Consider the following 23,929-nt stretch of genomic DNA (forward strand, 5'->3'; position numbering starts at 1 on the left):
GCCATGCAGGGACACCCCACCAGCGGGCCCAGGGCCCCGGGAGCAGGAGCAGCGGGACTGTCCACAGATTCTGGCCCCACCCGCTGTGTGGGTTCACCCCCCGACTACCCCTGTCCCTCTCGTGACCACAGCCTGGTCTGTCCACGTCTGCCCGGGCCCCCAGCCCCTCCCTGTTGACACAAAGGCCAGGCCTCCCGCAGGGGCGGCAGGAAGGGGCTCCTGGCCAGCTGGGCTGCAGCGCTGTGGGGAAGTGAGCGGAGACAGGAAGGAAGCTCCACAGCTGGGGTCTGGGGCCGCATTGTCGCACCTGGGGGAGGGGGCGCCCTTGCCGCCCCTCAGATGCCTCCCCAGCTCTGCAGGGCAGTGGGGTCGCTGGGCCCTCCCTCTCTGGTCCCCACCCTGCTACTGAGTTCCTGCCCCCACCCAGCCCCCACCCCAGCCTCAGTTTCCCCATCTATAAAACATTAGCGGACGACATGTGGGAATTGTGCAGTGGTGATGTCACGGCCGGTGCCAGCCGTGGCTCTGCACCCTGCACCCAAGGTAACTCATTTGAGCCGCACGACACCCTCTGAGCAGAGGGTGCCCCCTGTCCCCATCTCACAGAGGCCCCCCGAAGCTCAGGGACTTGCCAGGGCCACACAGAGAGTGGCAGAGCTGGGACACAAACCAGGCAGCTGCTCCAAAGCCCGGGGCCCTAAACCTGTCTGCTCTCCTGGCGGCGCCATCCCAGACCTGATCCTTTTCTCCGAATAACTCACTTGTGGAGGCTGAATACTCAGTCTCGGCCTAAGCTGTGACGTCACCAGCTTAATGTGGACAGAGGGATTGGTAGGTCGGTAGGTAGGTACAGCGAGATAGAGGTGAATAGACGACCACCAGTGTGGGCGAGTCACATTGAAATTGGCACACAGTCATGAAAGCTACCAGGAAATCCCACTGCATGAGCCGCTGCAGTCACCGCACCTCCCGGCTTTGGGGCCCTTCCCAGACACCAGGTGGGGCCACTAGCCCCATTGAACAGGTGTGAAAACTGAGGCTGAGAGATGGAGGGGCGGGGGATGGGTGGTCAGGTGGCTCTTCCTGGGTGTTCCAGGCTGTTCCCTCCCCCCTACACCTGGCCCCGGCTCTCCCCAGCATGCAGGAGTTTCCAGAACAGGTCCCAGGTGGATGCAGAGAAACAGGAAAGGCCCGGACAGGAAGTGAGGGGGGAGGAAGCTCCAGGGCCTCCACGGCATCGTGGGCTGGGCAGGGCACCCCCCAGGGCCGAGCCCTCCCCCCAGGGCTGAGCAGTGAGGGATGTGAGCCCTGTGGCCCTGGGGAAGGACTGTAGCCCCTGCCCTTCTGGCCCATGGCCAAGAACCCTCCTGACATTGGACGTCACCTGACACCCCTCCCCCAGGTCCATCCCGGCCCCTCCCCAGAGCCTCAGGGACCCCCAGCCCCTAGCAGCCAAGCGCGGCAGCCTGCTCAGATTTTATTGAAGGTGGAGCTGGGGGGGCACACAGATCCACAGACCCCCTCCCCTGCTTGTGGGGCTCCAGGCGCCCTGGATGTGAGATGGGCTGAGGCTCTCTCCTGGGGCGCACGGACTGCTCAGTAGCCCCTGTCCCTGCAAGCATGAAGGCACGCGCCTTAGCTCCCACCACCGTGCACAGAGGGGGCGGGGACAGGTAGGCATGGCGGGAGAGGAGCAGGTGGACAGCAAGCTGACAGCCCCCTTCCCGGCTGGAGAGGGTCCCTGCTGGGACAGGCAGTGAGGGGCAGGGCTGGGTGGGGCCCGGGGCAGGGGGCAGGAACGTTACCCCCAGCTCAGGCCCCTCTTGGCCAGCTCCACCTGGGCCAGGTGGCGGTCACTCAGCACCCGCACCCTGGTGATGGTGGCCAGCGGCCTCTGGCGGTGCGGGAACTGCAGCACCTTGTGCTCCTGGGCGTAGACGTGGAAGTGCTCCGCGTCCGAGCTCACCTCCATCTGGGCAGGAGGAGCCAGTGACCTGGGCGCCAGCCACAGAGCCGCCGTCTGGTCCTGCATCTACCGTGGCTGAGCTGGCGGCTCCAGGAAGCACAGAAGCCACACCGGCCCGAGGGTCCGTCGACACACAGCACCCCCACCCCAGCACAGGCTGCCCCCATGTGGGAGCCTGGGGCCCCTCCTTCCTCCCGGAATGGGTGGCTGGTAGCCAGGGTGGCAGCCACCCCCGCACGCAGCGGGACGGGCACACTGGCCTGCGGGCCATCCACAACGAGCCCCAGCCTCCTGCACCCCCCAGCCCTGCCCAGGCCCCCCCATCACCTCAAAGGGCTCCCCCAGGGCCAGCGGGAAGATGCTGGACACCTCCTCCTCGCCCCAGCGGCCGCCCTGGCAGGCGTTGCCCACCATGGTGGCGCTGGAGAAGCGCGGCTTGATGTGGAAGGCGATGTCCCCCGCCTCAGACAGGAAGTCGATCTCGAATCTGGGGGCGTCATGCAGGTCGTGAGAGCCCCGTGGGGCTAAGCCAGCCCCCCGCCCGGGGCCAAGAGGGGTGCGCCGGGAGGTGGTGTCCCTTACTTGTCCTCCCCGGAGTCGGACTGTCCCTGGACCAGCAGGCTCCAGCCAGGGGCCAGGCCCCCTGCACAGAAGGCTTCGAACTGAACGCAAAAGATGGGGTGGGGGGGACAGAGAGGCCCCACGGGGTTGGAGCCTCCTCTCTCCCTTGCGTACCCCACTTATTTGGGAGGACCCCCGCCCCAGCCAGCTGTCCCCGACCCGGTGGGGACCCTGTTCCTCTTCATGTTTCCTTCATCACAGGGGCCAGAGAGCAGGAAGGATCCGGCACCCAGGCCAGCTCTGGGGACCTTTGGCCCCCGCCCTCTCAGATCAGAGGGTGGAACCAGCACCCCAGGGCACGGGTGGCTCAGGGAGACCCCATCCTGGTCCCTTGTCCCCAAGTCCAGGATGTGTGGCCAGATGCTCGGGCCCTGGTCTCACCCACCTGCAGGGCCATCTGCTCCTGGTCGCGGCCGAGGCGGGGGAGCCGGGGATATAGGCAGGGTGGGCTGGGGGCGGGGTGGGCAGGAGCCCCACCCCGGGTGGCTTGACAAGGTCACTGTGCCCTTCCCTCCCCCCTGGCCCTCGGGCCTCTCCCTGCCAGCTGGCCGTCCACTCGAGCACGAGGACGGGGCGGGGTTGCCTGCCCATCCCCCCTCGCCAGCTTCCTGGGCCCCACTGCCGAGGGTCCCCGGGCCTCTGGGAAAGCAGCTCCCCCAGCCTTGCAGGGGGGCACAGAGAGATGGGGACCCTGGCCCAGGCTCTTCCTCTGGGGTCACTAGCCGACTCCAGAGACCCCAACCCTCCTGTCTGGCCGAGTGAAGGTGGAGGAGGGGTGTGCCCTCGGACCCCTGCCCTGGCCCCTGGGGTCCATCTGACCACCTGGTGCTGCAGGACAGACCCACCTGCAAGCCTGCGCCCCCGGCCCACCAGCTTCCCACCCTGGCACCGGCGTCCACCCCAGCTGGCTCAGCGGCCCCGCAGGGCACAGAGCGGGATTAGGCGGGCGCTGGTCAGCGCATTCCAGGGCTCTGGGGGACGGGGATCGTGGGGGCAGGCCTTTCCCACCCCACCCCCGCCCCTCCTGGCGGAGCCTCAGCCCCTCAGGCTGAGCAAGGGGAGGGGCCAGCTGGGCCCCGGGACAGCGTGGAGGGAGGTGGGCAGCCGTGGGGACCCCCAGGGAGGAAAGCTGGCCTGAGCTGACCCCGGCTGGGACAGAGTCCCAGGGCTGTCCGTGCAGGTGAGTGCGTGGGAGCGTGGACGGTGCGCCCCCGAGTTGTGCGGGGGCTGGGTGTGAGAGCAAGTGTGTGCCTCCAGGTGGCTGGGCCGCATGCTGTGACCTGCCCGTGGGCCTCAAGAAGATGGCACTTCTCCGGACCCCCAGGTGTTCCCTGAGCCCCCATCCCCTGGGGGGGCTTCCTCCTGCCCAGTTTCCTCCAGCCCAGTCTGCACTGGGACTGTGGGGGGGCTGGCCCTGTGTCCGCCTGGCCTCTCCACGGGTGCTGCTGCCGGGGCGTGTGCGGGTTTGGGTGGGAGGGTGGGGCGGCTGAGGCTGGGAGGGGACTAGGAAGGGTCCCTGGCTGGCACCTGCCCACTGGGCAGTGCAGGGTGATGCAGAGCCCGCTCTGTCCTCCTCTCTCCTGCCCAACACGTGGCAGGGATGGCTGTGGCCCTGCAGGGGGCAGCCCTGGCCTACGTGGCCTGCCCTTGCCACGTCCGCGTCCCCATCCTCCCTGGCCATCCTGGGCCAGCAGGCAGCAGAGCCCCATAGCTGTCTCCCCTAGGGGCAAGGAGGGAAGCCCCTGGCCGTTGCGGCCTGGCAGGAGGGTGAAGCCCAGAGCCGCTTCCCTCCTCCCTGTCCTGTCCCCTGTCCTGTGGGCCTGGGATGGGGCGGTCCTGGCTTCAGCTGCTAGGTGAGGACATGGAGCTCTGACTCTGGGTACCGAGTTGGCCGGTGCCCAGGGCCCAGGGCTGGGTAGAGCATGGAGTCAGGGGACTGGAACAGGCTCTTGGCCTCTGGGCCTAGGTCTCCCCAGCTGTCCCCTGGGCTCAGCAGTCCGGCTCAGCAATGCCAACCTCTGTGCTCCACACCTGTCCCCTGGGCAAGGGAGGGCGGCCTGGGGAAGCCACACCCTGGACACAGGGACCTGGTCATTGTCCACTCCGTCTCTGTCCCTGTCTTCTCCTTTTGGGGCCAGCAGGGGTGCTGGTGGAGGGACCTCGGGTCTTGGAAGCAGCTGCCTAGAGCCCCCGCTGCATGCCAGGGGGCTATGGGGGGGGCTCGGCCCCCACACTCGCTGGACAGGAGGCCCCGGGTGCTGCTGCCTGGGGCGGGGAGTCCTGAGACGCTGCTTCACCCCTCTGAGCCCCAGCCCCCACCTCAGGGGCCCTCGAGGCCAGCGGGGGTGTGAGCCAGGCTTGTTCACACCCAGCCTGGGAGTCCACGGCCCTCAGGAAGCTGGGTGCCCCCAGGACCCCCCCAGGACAAAGCAGGCTGAGGGCCTCACCTGGGCCTCCACCCCACAGTTCCACGTGTGCCTGGCAGGAGTGCGCACCTGTGACCTCACCCTGTCTGACTGTGGCCTCAGCACCTCTCCCATGTAGGCGGGAGCCAGGAGCTGCCAAAGCTCTCAGCACCGGACAGCCAAGAGCTTGGAAGCCAGAACCAGGGTGGCTGGGGACAGAGGCTCCAAGGACCCCCTGTGGCGGGCCTGGCCCTGCAGGCACCCGCTGTTCTCAGCCTCAAAGCTGTGGTCCCAGATCCGACCCCGGCCCACCTCGATTGCAGCCTCGGGGGTCAGGGTGGCGCGCTGGGCAGTGCCCTGAGTGGCTGGCTGGTGCTGGCTGCCGGGGGCCGTGGCTTAGGGCCCAGGAGCAAACAGATTTGCTGCCCGGGTGCCCCCCCACCTCCTGTCCCACTGCACACCCACCCGGATGTGCGGTTTCGCCCCGGGCTGTTGACTTTCACAGGCTCCGGGAGGATCTGCACCAGGACAGGGCGCATGCTCGGCCCTGCAGCCTCCATCGCCAGGCGGTGCCCAGCCCAGGGCTGGCACTCAGGGACGCCAGTGGACACTTCCTGCCCACCGCAGAAGAGCAGCACCATCTATCGAGTGCTTTCTCTGTGCCAGGCGATAGCCAAGCTCTGTACCTGCATTGTCACATTTACGGCACTATGTGATCCTCCTATTAGAGAAGAGTATAAAAACAGAGAGGTTAAGCCACTTGCCCAAGGTCACGCAGGGAGGGAGTAACAATGCCAGGATCTGAACTCAGCAGTCCCCCAGTGTCCTTGCTCCTAAACACCACGCTGGACTGTCTCCTGGAAACAGAGCCTCTCACCAGGCTGGGAAGGGTGGGGGCAATCAGGGTTGGCTTCCTGGAGGAGGAGGCACCTAAAGTGGGTCTTGAAGAATGAGTAGGAGTTAGAAGGGGGTGGGGAAAGGGTACTTCAGGGAGAGGAAGCAGCAGGTGCAAGAGCAGGGTAGCTGGGCCCCGGGATGAGAGGTGGGGCTGTATGTCCCCAGAGGTGCCTGGCACAAATCTCCCAGGGACAATTTGGCAAGGATTGCCTCATCTTTCTGGGGGCTTCCATGGGATTCCTGGAGTTAGGCATCGTTGTACCCATTTGAGTGATGAGGAAACTGAGGCTCCGAGAGAAGAAACCACCCCATGGCCCCACAATGAGGGTGTGGCCTGTGGGCTCCCTGGCCCACCCCACTGACCCTCCCTGCACTCCTGCCCCTCCCACCCTGCACTGAGCACGCGGCCTGGCCCAGTAGTGGGTGGCTCCAGGTGCTATGCCTGGCTCTCAGGGGTCTCAGGCCAGGCCAAGCTGTCTTCTCAGCCTCCAATCCCTCCCCAGGACCCCCTCCCCACCCCCAGTCCACACCTGCAACTGCTCGGCTGGACGGTGAGGTCAGCGCAGAACTTCTCAGTCCCTGCTCGGCGAGGAGGCTCCAGAGAGCCCCCGCCAGGCAGGGGCAGGCGCTGATGCCAGTACGGATGGCCACGGGCCAGCTCCGCCCCTGGCTGGGCGCTGGGTGGCCCTGGCACCTGGGCACGCGCCCCGGCTCAGGCAGGAGAAGCAAGGCGAGTGTAGAGAGAGCCAGGGCAGTTGGAAAGCCCACTTCACAGATGGGGAAACCGAGCCCCACACCTGGCAGCCAACAAAGGCAGCTGCAGGGCGGGCCCAGCACTCTGGCCGCTGCTCCCGCTGTGAGGCCCCTGGTAGGAACTTGGCCGCGAGTTCTGCTAAAGACTGGAACTGACCATGGTTGGGGACAGCTGATCCCGGGCTGACCCAGTTCTGCAGAGGGGACGGGGCCCCTCACCCCTGGTGCCTCCTCACCTGGCCATTCTGAATCTCTAACAGCCATCCCCAGCCATCCCCTGTCCCATCCACACTCACCTGTCCCTAGTCCCAGTGGCTCCAAGTTCATCCATCTCCTAAGGACCTTCCTGGGTCACTCCCGCCTCTGAATCTCCCTCACGGGAGACAGAGGGCGCTTTTAATCCCAGCCATTGAGTGAGGCCCTACTGTGTGCCAGGAGCTGCCCAGGCCCCTCAGAGCTCTGCAGGAGAGGAGTAGACCTGCGCCTGACACCCGCGGGCCCTCTGGGCCTCCCTCACTCTCCTGCCAGCAGCGAGCAGCTCCGGGCACACAGTAGGTGCCCGGATGGTGCAATGACCCTGCCTCCCTGATTCAGGGCAGATGGAGACCCCCAGGTGCAGGGAAAGGCGATGCGGGAAAGAATCCGGGGAACCCCAGCTCGTCCTGGTCCCAACACCTGCCACTTCCCAGCGGAGCCCCACTGTGCGCTCCGAGTCATGCCAGGCCTTCACCATCGGGTCCTCCGTGGGAAGCAACCGGCTGCCCATTCACTTATTCAGCAAATACTTGTTGAGCACCTGCTAGGTGACAAGCCGTGTGTTGGGAACAAGACAGACAGACACAGTGCTTGCCCCTCACAGCACTTCCGGTATCTGAGGAAGGGGGGCAGATGCTAACTGCCAAAATCCTGCTTCCCATTATTTAATTACTATTATGATAAAAAGCTCTAAAGGGAAAATATGAAGAATGACAATCATGTACCTTGCAGGGGTGGGGGGGGCAGGACCTGGCCCTGAAATGAGCAGTCAAGGAGGACTTCCTGGAGGAGGTAACATCCAAGCTGAATCCAGAAGAGAGAGCGGCTGGCCACATGAAGTGGGGAAGAGTGTTCCTGGCAAAGGGAACAGAGTGTGCAAAAGCCCTGGGCAAGGAAGGGTCTGGATGTGTGAAGGGGCAGGATGGGGATGGGGAAGACATGTCCCTACCCCCAGCCCTGCTGCCTGGCTGGGCTCCAGCCCCCCTGGCCTTTCCTGCCAGCCCTGCCCACTCCCTGATTAACCCTCAGTGGTCCAGCATTGTTCCTGGACAAGCTGCCCACCCAGTGCCCGGCCATTGTCCACGGCTGTGCTTCCCACCCTGAGGCTCTTATCTCCCAGAGAATCTGCTCACTCGGGGGCATTTTGTGAGTTGATAAGATTTGCCTGGAGCCAACGCCAAGCAGGGGCTGCCAGTCTGACACCACCCCTCTCCCTGGCACGGCGGGCAGGCAGGCTGAGCTGGCGTTCTTAACTGCCACTGCAGGGGTGGGGCCGGGGCGGGGGCAGGACAGGGCCTCCTCTGGCCTGTGGGTCCCACCGCTCTGCCTTGGTTCCCCGTTTGTTAGCAATGGCCCCTGGCTTTGCAGCCCTCAACTTGAGTTCACACCCGTTCGCATCCTGCTAGGTGAAGGTTTCGTTCCCATTTTACTGAGGGAGAAGCTGAGGGCACCCTGGGCCAAGTACTCGTCCCCCTGTCACATTATTGCTTGAGCCTGGCAGGGTCAGGAGGGGGCCTGGTCGGAAGGCTGTGCCTGAGGGACAACCCTATGGAAAGCAGTACGGAGATGCCTCAAAGAACTGAAAGTGTTGATGACAGACCTGCCATGCGACCCAGCAACCCCACTGTTGGGAATCTACCCCAAAGGACAAGAAGACTTTTTGTCAAAAAAACACCTGCACCCAAATGTTTATAGCAGCACAATTCACAATTGCAAAGATGTGGAATCTATCAATTAATGAGTGGATTAATAAAATGGGGTATATGTATGCCATGGAGTACTCCTCAGCCATAAAAAGATGAATTAATGCCTTTTGCAACAATCTGGATGGAACTGGAGACCATTCTGCTCAGTGCAGTATCTCAAGAATGGAAAAACGAACAGCACATGTACTCACCATTAAATTGGACCTAACCAAGCACCATTGGTAATTCTGGTGATGCTTTGGGTGGGGGCACTAAGGCTGAGGGGAGGGCTCCCTAATAGTCCTGGGTGGGAGGAGGAGGGAGTGGAATGGTGGGGTGGGGTCCAGCACTCACGGGGTTGGGACCTTGGCTGGGCTGTGTAGACCCCTTGGACCTTGACCCAGTAGCAACAGTGCATGAACCCAAGAGGGCCGCCATCTTTGAGGAAGCTCAACTATCCCAGACAGGCCGATCAGAAAGGCTTGTCTGGGCACTGGGGCTCTCAGCCAGGTACGAGAGCCCGGGGGGCAGCTGGGCAGGGCGGGGTGGGGCAGGGCAGAGCAGCCCAGCTGACATCTGGTCTGGAGGGGGACCGTGATGATTTCTCCAGATGGGCACGGGGCTCCAGGGACACAGGCTGCACCAGGTTTGTAAACAGACACGGCAGCGGAGGAAGGAAGAGCTGGGAAAACAATTAGATGAGAACGTGGCTGGGGGATCCTGAAGCTGGCCTGAGACGGGGGTGTGGAGCCTCGAGGACACAGGGGGGCCCCCCCTCTCCCGGCATCAGGCCCAGGGCCACGGAGGGCCGGAGGGGACACGGGCCAGCCGAGCATGGGTTCCAGCCCCCTCCACAGACTGCCCCAGGCTGAACCTCAGCGTGCCGCTCTGTGCCCTGGGGGTCGGGACCACTTTTGGGGGGTGGGTGAGGGGAGGGGGGCCAGACCCACGCAGCCTTCAATCCCCCGTCCACAAGCGTTTATGGAGCGCCTACCGCGTGGCGGTTGTGGGCTCGGGGTACAACGGTGATGAGGACCGACAGCCTCTGTGCTCACAGAGCAGGTATTTTGGTGTGAGAGACAGATGATAAATAGCCCAGCATATACATAGAATATTCTAGAGAATGTCGCATGCTAGGAAGACAGCAAAACACGACAGCAGCGTAGCCATTAAGCACCTGGAATGTCCGAATTCAGATGTGAGTATAAAAAACACACTGGATTTTGAAGACTGAGTACCCCTCAAAAATGTAAAATATCTCATTAATAATTTTTATATTGATTACATGTTAAAAGGATCATAATTCCGATATATTGGATTACATAAAATATATTACTAAAATTAATTATACCTGCTTAAAATTGTTTTTTTAATGAGGCCACTAGAAAATGTAAAATTGCACCTGTGGCTTGTGTCATATTTCCATCAGACGGTGCAGGATGGAGGGGAGGGGCCTATTTCAGCCGGAGCGGGAAGGGGACTCTGGGGGGTGGGGGGTGACCAGTATTGGAGCCACAAAAGATCACGAGCCTGGGGAGTGCATGGGGCAAGGGGGGTCAGGGGTGGGTCAGAGGCCACGAGGGAGACAGCCTGGGGCATCCCCCCACCCCGAGGCACAGACACGCATGCCAGGCTGGGGGAAGGAGCTGGTCTGGGTGTGCCCCCCACCCTAGAATCCCCACAGGGCAGGCCCCGCACAGCCAGGGAGTCCCCAGCTCCTGTCCCACCTCCGACAGGGAAGTCAGCACTGTGTCCCCACACCACGCTCCCTGCAGCCCCGAGGGGATGCGCACCACGGCTCCGGCTTCCGAAGCTCCCACCAAGGCTGTTGTGAAAGACCCAGGGGAGCTGCCGGCTCCCAAAATAACTTCACGCCAGTCCCAGGACATCTGTGGCGGGCAGAGGAGCAAACGCCAGAGCTGAGACACCGCTGGGCCCCGAGGAAGTGGCACAGGGAGAAGTGATGGCTAGAGAGGATCAAGTGACAGGTGGAGGCAGGTAAGGCACCTGCAGACAGTCCAGGAAGGGGCAGTGGCAGAGAGAGAAGGGGAGGGAGAAAGACACCCAGTGAGCGCGTGGCCCTGGGGGGCAGCTTGTGGGGGGCACACCCAGACCAGCCCCCAGACCCCAAGGGAGGAATCCCCCTCCGGACCCCTGAGCCAGGCAGCCTTCCAGGATTGGGGGTGCCTGAGCCAGGGTGGCCGGTGGCAGGGATGGGACCCCACAGTGACCAGAACCCCAGGATCCCAATCTGACCAGGTCGGGCTCTACATAGGCCCATCTCCTAGCCCCCCTCTTTTCCCAGAGGGGAAACTGAGGCTCAGAGAGGCTGGGGAACTTGTCTGAGGGGCCGCAGGACATGAGTGGTAGGCAAGGACATGGCCTGGCTGGACACTCTTCCCCCGTGCATGTCACACTTGGCCACTGCTCATCCAGCTGGCTAGCAGGCTCCAATAGAATGTTCCACCCCTTCCTTGGGTCCCCAGGGGGTTGGGAAATGTCCTCTGAGCAGCGTGGCCAGCACTGGGCAGAGCTTGTGGAATGTCCCCCAGCTTGAGGTGGCCAGAGGGCAGGGGAGTGCCACAGTGGGCTGGCAATTACAGAGTTGGTGTCGGGGCAGGAACCGAGGCGGAGGAGAACTGTCAGGGGAGCCTGGCTGTCCCACCCATGGGGCCCAGTCCAGGGGGGCCTGGGAATTGGGGAAGCAGGAACTGAGGGGTGGTCTTTTGAGATGAAAGTGTCTTTACTGCAAAACCCTCTATCTAGTTCCACATGACCCAGTCACTCATTCATTCATTCAACAAACACGTATCAAACGTCTGCTGTGCACAGGCAGCCGGGCGGCCACAGTGGACAATGAGGACATTCTCCACCAAAAGCTAAGACAGAGCAAGGCCCAGAGCAGGGTGGGGCCATCTGGGCAGGCGGGAGGTGGGCAGCCCGAGGGCCCACGTGCAGACGAGGAGCCTGGTCTAGAGTCTGCGGACTCACGTGCCCCCGCCCACGCCTCCCAGGGAAGAGAGGCGCTTCCTTCTGAAAGCCGCGAGTGTCTGCCAAGTGACCCACTTTGGTTGTTCCCCAGACACCGGGGTTCTGTTTGTTTTGTGATGGGTGAAAATTTTGCTTCTCAGGATGGCAAATAAAAGCAGAGAGGCCAGGCGTGGTGGTTCACGCCTGTAATCCCAGCACTCTGGGAGGCCCAGGCAGGAGGATCCCTTGAGCTCAGGAGTTCAAGACCAGCCTGGGCAAGAGCGAGACCCCCATCTCTACCAAAAACAGAAAAACTTAGCCAGGCATGGTGGTATGTGCCTGTGGTCCCAGCTACTCAGGAGGCTGAGGCAGGAGGATCGTTTGAGCCCAGGAGTTGGAGGCTGCAGTGAGCTATGATGATGCCACTGTGCTCTAGCCAGGGTGACAGAGCGAGACTATCTCAAAAAACAAACAAACAAAAAATTAAAATTAAATAAAAGCAAAGAGAAAGCGTGTGTGTGTGTGTGTGTGTGTGTGTGTGTGTGACTCAGGTAGTGGGTGGAGGGTCTTCTACAGGACAAGACGGGGAAGCCCGAGCGAGCACCAAGTGCAAGAAGGACAGAAAGGGAGCAGAAGGCGTCCGAGGGAGCAGCTGAACAGGGGAGCGGGGCAGCCTGGACCCCGGGCCCCGTGGTGCTGGAGGACGCCTGTCCCTGGGGCTGGAGGACCGTCAGTATTGGCAGGACGCTGGGCCCAGGACAGAGCCCAGGGGCACTTCCAGGGGACAGGCGGGTCAGCGGAGAGGCGGGAGGAAGGTGGGGCTGTGGGCCAGGCCAGGAGCAGGCAGAGTAGGGGACTGACCTCCCGAGGGAAATGGCGCTAGAGGTCGAGGCGCAAGGCCCGAGAGGGGCCGCCGGTCCTGCAATGAGAGGCCCTCAGAGGGCCTATGAGTGCATGGCGGGGGGGACGCCTGCTGCCCCTTTTGCCCCCTCCCCATGCGTTTCCCCAGAACCCTGAGCTCAGCGTGCCCGCTCGGCCACCAGGGCCACCAGAGACCACCCCCACCCACTGCTGTCCCAGCTCCAACTGCTGCTCCCACTTCCCTGGGCTGGGACGGGACACGAGAGTCTTTCAAAAACATTTCCTTTGCAAAATAATCCTTCCAAAAATGTTTTTGGAAGCAGACTCCTGATCTGAACAGGAAGACGTTAATTACGGCCCTCCCCGAGGGGCATGGAGGAGGAAGCCTGTAGTCAAAAACACGAGCAAGGGCCAGGACTGATCCTCCGAGGCCCAGCCCCTCCCAGCCTCAGGCTCCAGCCCACAGCCCCCTGCGCCCCGCCGCCCTCCCACCCTGGGGAGACAGAGACCTGGGGAGGGCAGCGATCGGCATGGCCAAGATCACAGGTCAGGGGCAGAGCAGGGTGGAGCCCCTCCCTCTGCTGCCCACGCGGTGTTCGTATGAGCATGTGGCGAGGCGTGTGCACGCGTGTCTGTGCCCGTGTGTGCATGAGTGACGGTGAGCGAGCCGGGCGGGAGGGGTGAGGGGGCTCAGCTGAAGGTGAGCCTCACGGGCTGGGCCTCCACACTCCGCCAGGCCACATCGCCAGGTGAGAAATGCTGGCTGGACTCGGACCACAGCAAGGGGGGAAGAGATGGGGGCTGGGGACTCCCTTTTGGTCCTTCTCTTAACCCCTGACACCCTCCAGACAAGGGCTGTCTGGATTCCCCTTGGGCCTGGATGAGGTCTCACCACAGCCTGTTTTCTGGATGTTTCCATTTCTACATCCATCTCAGTAAGTTCTAATGCTCATATTTTGGGTCATGCAGTTACCAGGAATTGTGGTTTTCTTGGAAGTTTGCAGTGTCTAAACCCTGACCTTTGCTCAGCCATCTAGCTAGGGATTCTACCATCCAGCCTACAACACCAGGGTTCACCTCAGTATGAATAAGGAATGAGCCTTGGAGCCATCCTTCCACCCATCCATCCTTCTGATTATCCAGCCACTCATCCATCCACTCTTCTATCCATCCATCCAACCAACTATCCACCCACCCATGTACCCATCCACTCATCCATCGATCCTTCTGATCATCCACCCATCCATCCATCCACCTACCCATCCATCCATTCAATCATCCACCCATCCACCCTTCTGATCATCCATCCATTCATCCATCCACTCTTCTATCCATCCATCCATCCACCCACCCACCCAGCCATCCACTCACCCATCCAGCCAGCCATCCACCCCCACATCCACCCACCCATCCATCCACCCATCCCTCCATCCATCCATCCATCCATCCACTCTTCTATCCATCTATCCATCCACCCAACCATCCATCCACCCATCCATCCATCCTTCTGATCATCCACCCACCCACCCATTCATCCATTCATCCATCCACACATCCACCTACCCATCCATCCATCCATCCATCCCATCATCCACCCATCCACCTATCAATCCTTCTGATCATCCGTCCACTCATCCATCCACTCTTCTATCCATCCATCCACCCACCCACCCATCCATGCACCCACCCATCCATCCCTCTACCCATCCACCATCCACCTGCCCATCCATCTATCCATCTATCCATATGTTCTATCCGTCTGTATCAGTTTCCTGTTGCTGTTGTAACAAATTACCACAAACTTAGTGGCTTAAAACAGCACAAATTTATTATCTTACAGTTCTGTGGTCAGAAATGGGTCTTACAGGCTAGTGGCCAGGTGTCAGCAGGGCTGGTTCCTTCTGGAGGCTCTAGAGAATCTATTTCCTGACTTTTTCAGCTTCTAGAGGCCTCTTGCATTCCTTAGCTCATGCCCCTTCCTCCATGTTCAAAGCCAGCAATAGCATCACCCCGACCCCTGCTTCCCTCCTCACATCTCCTTCTCTGACTCCCCTGCCTCCATTTTCACTTATAAAGACCCTTGTGCTTATACTGGGCCCACCCCGATACTGTAGGATGATTTCCCCATCCCAAGATTCTGCACTTAATCACATCAACAGAGTCCCTCTTGCTGGAAAGGTACCATATTCACAGGTTCCAGGGATTGGGAAGGGGACATCTCGGAGAGACTTTATTCTCCTGCCACACCATCTTCCCATCCTTCCATGTATCTGTCCCTCTGTTCATCCATGGATTCATTTCACTGACTACCTACCTGCCTATATGTCATTTATCCATCTGTCTATCCATCCTTCATCTACCCATCTCTCCACCTGTCTTCCACCTTTCTTCTCCAGCCTCCGTCCGTCTGTCCATCGGTGCATCCCGCACCCACCCCTCTGCCCATCCATCCACCCATCCATGTTGTACCCCTCTGTCCAGCTACCCATCCATTCACACGCCTGTCTGTCCATCTGTCTGTCCCTACGGGCAGGATGCTAAGGGAAGAGGACCGGGAGGATGGAGGGTGTGGTGGGGAGAAAGGGCAGGGTGGAGCCCAGTCCGATGGGTGGTCTTCCTCTTCCCTGCTGCCCCTTCCTGGAGCCATCAATTACCGCCACCCCTCCCCCACGGATGGACGGCTTCCTCTGTGCCCCCACCTTGCCAAGAAAGGGGACTCTCAGAGGACACAGGCCACAGCTGGCCCTTCCCTGTCTCTGGCACAGGCCCCCGAGGAGCTGGTGGGTGTTTGCTGAACGGTTAGCAGGGCGGGAGCCCTCCTGTTTGGGGCACAGCCCAGGGCAGAGCTGTGAAGCCCACAGGCAGCCCCGGAGGGGACTCGGTGCCTGGACAGGCGGACAGGGCAGGGGTGAGCCAGCCTCTCTGACTCCCACGCGCTCCCGGTCATCCCTCTGGAGCCCTGGTTTCCAGGAGAGGCTGTGGGAAAGGCCCCTTTCGGACCCCTTGAAGGCCATGGGGCATCTTGTGGGGGAATGTTTGTCACCCTGAGGCTCAGAGAGAGGGCCTTGGACTGAGCCCAGGATGATTTGATGGGGAAAAAATGCCCCCAAGAGGAGTATCGCATCTGCTCTGCCAAGTCAGCGGCTTATCTATCCAGCCTCTTCCTCCTGTCCCTGGGGGGGGCGGGTCACACTCACACTCCCTTTTCTCTGTCCTTCCCTGTCTCTGTCCTTCCCTGTCTCTGTCTCTCTCTGTCTCTGGCCCCCTCTCTCTCTGTCTCTCTGTCACAGCTCTCTCTCTGCAGCCTCTCCCGCAGGACATCCAATGCCGTCTCTAGGCCTCACCGTGCAAGAGCCCTGCCCGTGGTCTGCAGTCTGGACTTCTGCGCCCACCCGTGTCCCCCTTGGGCCCACTCAGGGACCTCCTCCAGGGACGGCCTCCTGCAGCCACCCCGCGCCCGCCCCACGACCTGCTCTCCCCGTCAGCCAGCCTGGAGTGCTGAGGTGGGGCCAGGCTGGGACCCCGGAACAGGACACAGGTGGGGTTAGGGCTGTGACCCCATGTTGCCTGGGACCAGCCAGGGGACCCTCACCCCTACTTACAGAGAGTCACCTCCCATCTGGCTCTGGGGCAGGTGCGTTCTTGGTGTGCACCCATGGGAGGCGCTGTCTCCTGAGGCCAGGGCAGGGCAGGGCAGTTTATGGAGAAAGGGCAGCCCCCAGGCCCCTGCCCAGCACCCCTGCAGCTCCCTGAACAGTCGGGCTCCTGTCCCTGATCCTAGAGCTGCCTCCCCAGGCAGGTGGGCCAGGGTGTGCACAGGCACCCGGGGAACACACGCCCAGAGCACACATCTGCACAGGCCTTCCCTGCTCTGTAAATACCGGCGGTGGGGCTGGGATGGCACGTTGGGGGTGAACATCATCGTGGAAGCCCCCCACCAGCCCTCCCTCCACCAGGCGCAGCCCTGCCCCTGCCCGAACCTCAGTCTTGCCATCTGGACAGTGGGTCGGGCTCCCAATTCCCGCAGGGTGGACCCCCCACTCCTGTCGGTGAGCCTGGTCTCTGCTCTGATGCCCCCATCCCAAGCCCACTTTGGGCAGGACGGGAAATGGAGGCCCAGAGGGTCATGTCTGGCCCCTGAGGATGCCCTCTCTGCCCCCAGGCCGAGGTGGGGGCTGCCTCCTGACTGCCCATTGTTCCAGGCCACCAGGGCCCCCTCCCCACCCCCACTGCAGAGGAGGCCTCATGGGCGGGGCCGGGCGGGGCCAGGCCTGTTAACAAGCTTCTTCCCAGCCGCCTGCCCTTAACTCCCCGGCCCTTCCCAGGCGGAAAATTCAATTAGTCTCGAGCAACTGCTTTGCTGAAGAGCCAAGAAAGGGAACCCCTGAGAAAGGGGACCCGCCTGGCGGCTGTTGTGTGTGCTGGGGGAGGGGGTGGGGGCCCTGGGGGAAGTGGAGGCAGCTGAGGACCAGGAGGTAAACAGTTTGCCTGTGTCCATCGTTTCTTTGTACGGGACTGTGTGGCCCTGGGCCCCTGTGTGCCTCTCTGCTCCCCTCAGCCAAAACACAAGCCAGTCCACCCTGAGTCAACTCCCTGCTCTGGGCTCTCATGGCTGGATGCCTGGTTTTGGGGGCAGGTCCATAAAGAAGGGAAGACCCCAGCAAACCACATCGTGTCACCCTCTACTCACAGGGGTGTGGTGGAGCCCCTCGGTCTCTCCAGACTGGGTGTCCCCGCCTTGCTTCCACACTGGCCTCTTGTTCAGCCATCAAACACTCTGTCCTTCTAGCCACAGGGCCTTTGCACATGCTGCCCCACCCCAACGCCTGGCAACCTTCCCTTTCAAGAACCTTGTCCCTAGCTGGGCCAGGCTTTCTTTTCACTCTCCCATCACCCCTGGCTTCACAGCAAGCAGCCAACTCCCTCTGTGGAGGGACAGGGCAGTCCTGTGTGCCCAGCATGGGGCCTAGCACATAGCAGGTGCTCCCTAAGTGTGGAGTGCATCACTGAAGTGCCCAAGGGGGCCTGGGTCCAGCTGACAGGCCCACATAGGAGTTCAGAAAATGTCCATGAATCCTGCACTGACACTCCCTTCTCTGCCTGGTGGACTCCTACGCACCCTGCTACGGCCTGGCTTCCAGAACCCCTCCTCCAGGAATGGCTCTGAGGATCAGCGAGAATGACACTGCAGCTTGGCCCTCAGCCAGGGGTGTCTGTACCTTCCTCTGGGACCCTCTCCCCTTGTCTCTGGCCCATGATCTCCCATCTCCCACCCAGGTGCCCCTGATTGGGTGAGTGACCATAGGCAGGACCTGCACGGAGAAGATCCAGTCAGGACGGTCTCCAGGCTACCCTGAGTGCAGGACGGGACAGGACTACCTGTCTGGCCCAGCCCTGGCCCGTCCACCCTCCCCGATTCCAGGGCCCCACGACCCCTGCACGGGGAATGGAGGGACCAGCTGAGCCAGACACCCAGTGGTGCCCAGGACAAGCAGCCGCGGGCAGCCATGGACAGAGCACTCTTTGTCCTGGCAAGTGAGGCTCTGCTCTGAGTGCCTGGGCAGGGCCTGGGGCCACCAGGCATACAGCAAGCCTCATGAAAGTTGGTCCCAGGGCTGAGGGGTCACCTGCAGGAGGGACAAGGGGTGACGTGCACACAGACCCCCTGGGAGGCCGGTGGGTGCAGGGACGCGCTGTCTCTGAGCACTTCTTCATCAGGGTCCCCAGACGCTGCCAGGGGAGGGGCCGGTGCCTGTGTGACCCCTGGGAGCAGGTACAGGGCAGACAGGAGGTTTGGGAAGGCCAGACGGAGGGGGTGCAGTGGAATGTGGGCCGGCCCCTCCTCCTCCCGGAGAGACGGAGGCAGATGGCAGGCTGGGGGGCTGGGGACGGAGGGGGCCAGCCAGCCCGGCCCAGGCTCTGACAGAGCCGTGGGGACAGAGACTTCTCAAGTTCCCGGCCCCCAGCCTCTGCCAGCTGTGTGCAGCTGGGCCTCGCCCTGAGGAAACCCAACACCAGTGGGGGGTGGGGACCCTGAGGCCCCCCGGCCCCCTCGCCACCTCCCCGCGGGCTTCCCCCACCAGGGCCAGGGCCGCAGGGCCATTTATGACCTGCTGGGATGCTCATGCCAGGGGCTGCAGGCCACTAGTAAAAAGAGGTGACAAGTGTGGCCCTTGAGCCCAGGACCTGGCAGGTGACCTTGCCCCGGGAAAGTCTGGAGGGTGCTCAGCCTCCTGGGCTCCAGGCTGCACGGCTCTGTGTGCTCGTGTGCAAGTGAGCCCTGGGCAAGGACAGGCTCCCGGGGGCGGGTCGGGGAAGTCAAGGCCAGGCTGGAGTGTGGGGTGTGGGGGCGTTGGGGAGGAAGTTGCTGGGCTCCACCTCCACCCTTGAGCCTCAGTTTCCCCTTGAGGGCCCTGGCCTCAGCAAGGGCTGCGATCACACCTCCCGCTGGCCAAGCTCTGGAAGCTTCTGGCTCCCATGGGAGCCTCACCACCTCCCCAGGGGCAGGGCAGAGTCCCCGGCAGGCCCCACTCCCTCTGCCCAACCCCCGCCCTGGAGCTCTGGACCCGTCGAGTGCACCCCACTCTCCGGATGGGGAGACTGAGGCCCTGCCCAGAGCTGTCCCGTCTCAGTTCCCTGGCTCCTGCCCAGAGCCCGGAGGGAGGGGGCCCTGCGGGGCAGGGGCTGCCAGATGGCGGTAATCCTGTGTCAACAGGGGCCTAGACACCTGCCCCGCTCCCCCCACCCACCCCGCCTGCCGGCATTCCGGCACATCTCGGCCTGGGTAGGGTGCTGTCTCCCGCCCCGGCCCTGCCAGAGCACAGCCTGATTTCACAGACAGTCTCGAAGGCCAGGCCTATGCTGCCCTAGCTCACTGTCCTGCCACGAGCCCAGGCCCTGAGAATGGGCAGGGCACCTTCTCACGAGAGAATTTTCTGGACACGCTTGGGGCTGGAGATGTCACAGCGTTTGGAGCAGCCATCGTGGGGCAGGGAGTGGGATCCAGAGGCCCCAGCTGGTGCTGAGCTGTGGAGGAGGGACGGCACGGGGCTTGGGAGGGGGTCGCTGCTGAGGCAGAGGGTCCTAGGGCTGTGCCCCGGGGGTGGCCAGGCCAGGTGGGCAGGGCGCTCGGTGGGGGCAGCGGAGCCAGGAGTTGGAGAAAGGGGAGCTGAACCTCGGGGCTCCATGCAAGGGGCCAGGACATCGGCCAGCCAGACAGGAGGGCACCGTGCCTGAGTGGCCGAGGCCAGCCTGGGACAGTCTCCTGGTGTGGACACAGGTCACTCCTGGAGCCTGCAGCCTGCGGGGACAAGCCCGGGGTCAGGGTGGCCTCTGGGGTGCTGGCGCTGCCCGTGCCCGGGCCCTGCTCCGTCCAGGCTGCCTCTCTTCCCCACGCGGTGGGCAGCACGTCCACCAGGAGAACGTGGCCCTAGCTGAGCACGTCTGCCCCCTACCCTGTTCAGTGCTGCCGGCTGGGTAACGCTCAGCCCCCCCCTGGGATTCCCTGCCAGGACCACAGATGCGTGGGCCAAGGACACAGGGTCCGGGTGGGCCCAGCCCGGCCTGCAGGGCTGCCGAGCGGGTGTGGGGAGGATGGTGGTGGCACCTGCCCCCTGCCCGCCCGCCGGCAGGCGCCCTCCCCACTGCCCTGCCTCCTTTCAGGGTCGCACAGGCCCTTTCAGGCTGGGGGACGGGCCCAGATTTCCATGTCAATGGCCGCAGCCTGGTAAGCTGGTTAACAAGCCCCCAGCCCCGCTGGGGAGGCCGGTGTTAACACAGGGCCCGCTCTCCTGCGCCGGCCTCCCGGTTGCCATGGTGCCCTGTGTGGCCCTTTGGGCTGTGGCTAATCCTTTCTCTGGGCCTTTCATCCCGGCCGTCCCACCCCAGGCTGGTCGCTGGTGACTTGGCCGCGCCCAACAAGGCTGGTTTCTCTGCGGGGTCAGGGGAGGCTGTAAATCCAGCCCCCGTGGCCCCCAGCCCCTTGGCCGGCCCTTTGTCCTGACATTGTCCCACGTCCCGGCCCTCCCCTCTGGGAACTCCAGTGGCGGGAAGGAGCCGTTGCAAGGTGGGGAGGAGTGTCCCCAGGCCGGCCCTGGCCCTCCACCGGGCCAGCCTCTCCTCCCGTCACCGCCTCCTGCTCCGGCTGCTCCCTGGCCGTGCCAGGCTCTCCTGCCTCCCGCCTTCGTCTGGTGGCCTCTGGTCTGGAGCCTCTTCCTGGCTACCCCTGGAAGCTCCCCCTGCCAGTCTTCCCGGAATGTCATCTTCTCCCAGAGGCCACAGGCTCCACCCTCCGACTCTGTGGCACTATCTCTTCTAACGCTCCACGGGGGCAGGGACTGCAGCACCCAGGACGTGGCTGGCCCGTGGCAGGCGCTGGCAGTCTGCATGAAAGAGTTGGAGGCTCTCAGCCGGGGGTGGCGGGGGCTGTGGCCCGAGGACAACAGCCAGTTGTCTAGCCTAGCCTGTTCCCTGAAGGGTGGGTGAGGTCCCGAGTCTGGGCTGATTCAACTCCACCCTCACAAGCCTACCTGGGCCCAGAAGCTCATGCTAGAGACCCCTCCCCTCCTTCCAGCATTGTCTGTCCCTAGAAGACAGAATCCGGGGATCCTGGAAGTCAGGCCAATATGTGATCTGAAAGGTCAATCAATTACCCTGGTCTCCAGTCCCCTGCTTGGCTCCCCATTGCTCCTCCCTGCTAGCTTCTGCTTGCATACCTCCAGCGATGGGCAGCTCACTACCTAAGGCAGTTCAGACCGGGAGAGTGTAATCCTAGTCTGGGCTTGGGCTCAGACGCTGGGGAAGCACCGCAAACAGACTATGCCTCTGCCTGTGGCTCCCAGCTTTGTGGCGTGGGGGGTGACAGACCACTCCTCAGCTCTAGGCTCCCTGGCTGGGCTATGTGTGAGTGGCTGTTGGCCAGGACCCAGGCCTGATATGCCCTGAGCACCCCCTGAAAGCGGGGCATGTGGGGACCTAGCCTGCCCCCTAAAAGTGGCGTACAGGGAACCTAAGCCTCTCCCTTGAAAGTGGAATATGGGGACCTAGCCTGTCCCCTGGAAGTGGGGCATGGGGGGCCTAGCCTTGCCCTGAAAGCGGGGCGCAGGGGGTCTAGCCTGTCTGTCCTCCCGCAGTGGGGCACCCACTGACTCGTGCCCACAGCTGCCATTGCTCTTTCGTGAGGCAGGAGGGACAGGAAATGACCCCATTTTGCAGCTGAGAAGACTGAGTCTTGGAGAAAGGGGCTGGGCGCTCCTGGGGGAGGCGGAGCCTGACTGACTCTTCGGCCTCTCCCCGGCCACCTGGCAAGGGGGGAGCCCCAGCCCCACTCCTCACTGACCACTCCCAGGGCCCTCGGCTCCAGGACCTGCCCAAACCTGCCCCGAGGCCTCCCTGGTGGGGAGGTGGGAGCAGCTTGGGGGATGTGCACTGGGAGGGCCGGCCGAGGGGAGGGCCGTGGAGGCTTTGCTGGGGAAGCCCCTGCCAGCCTGTTTCCCCATCTGTCACGGGGGCTGAGCAGGGGCCACCCCATTGGGCTTCTCAGGAGACCCAGGCCCCCCCCCATGCCTTCCCATGCAGGGAGGGACTGTCGGGGGCCCTGAGAGAAGGAAGAGGGGGTGAGGACAGTCAGGGAGCCTCTCCCTGCACTCAGTGCGTGGGCAAGAGCCAGATTCCAGAACTCTCTGGGGAGACCAGGGAGGGTCCAGCCCCACAGCTGCCATTGGCTGCACTGTCGGGGCCTGTGGCTGCCCCGACCCTGCACTTCCTGCCCACCCCCTCCCAGAGACCCTCAGCTGACACATCGCGAGGGTCGGGCTCCTCTGACAAGTGGGAGACATCACAGCCCAGAGAGGACAAGAGACTTACCCAAGGCCACACAGCAAAAACCGGCTGTCTGCAGAACAAATGAATGAACGAATGTCCCAGTGGGTGCTGTGGGAGCTGCCTGGGCCTGGGCAGGCCTTCCTGCTGTCCTGGCAGCTGCCCTTGCCCATGGCCACCCCTCCTGCTGTGTGGGGTCTTGCACAGACCCCCCTGGGCACACGGATCTGCCGTTGTGTGGGCGCCCTCAGCCTGGAGCGGTGCCCGGTGGCGAGTCGCGGCGAGTCGGAGCCGGTCCACCCACCTGGGAGTGGGCCCGGCATCAGGCCCCAGGGGCCGAGGCCCGCACCCCCAGCTCTGCCTTCCTCCAGCCCCCCACCAGCCAGCCCCCTTGGCACCAACTAAAAGGAGGTGGCCTTGTTCGGAAGGTTTCCTGACTCGCAGATGAAAGCAGCCCCCAGGGCGTGGCTGTGGGGACTCAGGAACCCGTGAGGGGCACCGGCGTGGCTGTGGGGGAGAGGGCGCTGTCTCGAGCTCCTGCTCATGTTTTAAAACTAGGCCCCGAGCACAAACCATGGGCCTGGGCCAGGGATCCCGCAGGGACCAAGACAGGCGAGGACCAGGTACAGCAGGACGGCCAGACAATGGCAACGATGACAATGGCACTCATGACAATCACGGCCTGTTCTCACCCTCGCCTGACGCCCGTGTGAGCTTATGCCATCCTCACGACACCCTTCAAGCAGGCCTTCTAATCATTTCCACTTTGCAGTTGAAGAAACTGAGGCACAGAGAGGTCATGTGACTTACCCAATGTCACCCAGCAAATAGCCAGCAGAGCCGAGATGGAAACTGCGGCAGTGTGAATCCAAGAGACAGACAGGCCGGCTGGACACCCCTGAGCCAAGCACCTAGCCCCTCTCAGCCTCAGTTTCCCGCTGAGGTCCCGCTGTGAGACTCAGGGCAAGTCTGGTGCAGTGGACAGGAAGTGGCAGGAAGGGCAGGAGGCTGGGACAGCTCTCGGGCTGCGGGGGGTGGGGGGCCCTCCATAGGAGCTTCCCTTTAAGGACCTGTAAAATGGGGTCATTATCCCGACCCCCCTCAGAGGGACTGGGCGGCTAAGGGGCCCACCGGCCCTGCCTGAGCCAAGCTGTAAGCCATGCCCCCCACCGGGGGTCGTGGGAAGGGTCTTGGGGGAGGTCCCTGCAGACACACCTGGGCGCCCAGCCTCCCGGGGGGATGTGGAGACGCATCAGGGCCGGGCCAGCCCGCCCACTCACACCGTTCGATGGCAGGGCCGGCGCTGCCTGCGGCCCCTGGGGAGGACAGAAGAGGCCGAGGAACCGGCTGTGCGGGACACCTGAGCCCGCTGACCAGGCCTCCCAGGGGGCGGCCGCCTGGGGGCTGAGAGGCAGAGGCCAGGCCTGTTCCCACCGCCTCCCCCCACGGGCCCCGGAGGAAGCAGGTCAGCATGTGTTAGGCCTGCTGGGGCCTGGGCCTGCCCGACCCATCTGCTGGGCAGGGGAGACCAGGCTGTGCGCTGCCTGGCCTCGGTTTCCGTACTGTGACTAGGGACACTGTCCCTACCCTCCCTCGCCTGGGGAGCCAGGCAGGCGTGCAGGACCATCACCCCATTTCATAGGGGGGGGAAGCTGAGCCCCCGAGCAGTGGAGCCCCCGGCTCTGGTGCTGCCGGGC

General features: G+C 63.0%; 1 protein-coding gene and 1 long non-coding RNA gene across 2 annotated transcripts; both read right to left on the reverse strand.

The window, feature by feature from the left end:
• Positions 1-1,801: 1,801 nt before the first annotated feature.
• On the reverse strand, positions 1,802-4,511 carry GRIFIN (galectin-related inter-fiber protein). The gene is made up of 6 exons (XM_045542136.1): positions 4,471-4,511; positions 4,224-4,307; positions 2,973-3,036; positions 2,549-2,628; positions 2,294-2,453; positions 1,802-1,972 (listed from the first exon to the last, which is right to left on the reverse strand). The coding sequence occupies exons 1-6, from the start codon at positions 4,509-4,511 to the stop codon at positions 1,802-1,804; spliced, it is 600 nt and encodes a 199-aa protein (XP_045398092.1).
• A 16,604-nt stretch (positions 4,512-21,115) lies between these two features.
• On the reverse strand, positions 21,116-23,148 carry LOC123632568. Its single transcript, XR_006733395.1, has 3 exons — positions 23,043-23,148; positions 22,278-22,305; positions 21,116-21,151 (listed from the first exon to the last, which is right to left on the reverse strand). It is a non-coding gene; the product is annotated as an uncharacterized LOC123632568 (long non-coding RNA).
• Between the last annotated feature and the right edge of the window lie 781 nt (positions 23,149-23,929).

Source organism: Lemur catta, chromosome 2 (assembly GCF_020740605.2).
Source record: "Lemur catta isolate mLemCat1 chromosome 2, mLemCat1.pri, whole genome shotgun sequence".
NCBI lineage: Eukaryota > Metazoa > Chordata > Mammalia > Primates > Lemuridae > Lemur > Lemur catta.

Coding starts and splice junctions, on each gene's coding strand:
- GRIFIN (XM_045542136.1), bottom strand. CDS start 4,511: ATGCTCTACCCAGCCCTGGGCCCTGGGCACCGGCCAACTCG. Junction 2,629..2,972: donor AGGAGCAGATGGCCCTGCAG/GTGGGTGAGACC, acceptor TTTTGCGTTCAG/TTCGAAGCCTTCTGTGCAGG. Junction 2,454..2,548: donor TCCGACTCCGGGGAGGACAA/GTAAGGGACACC, acceptor TGACGCCCCCAG/ATTCGAGATCGACTTCCTGT.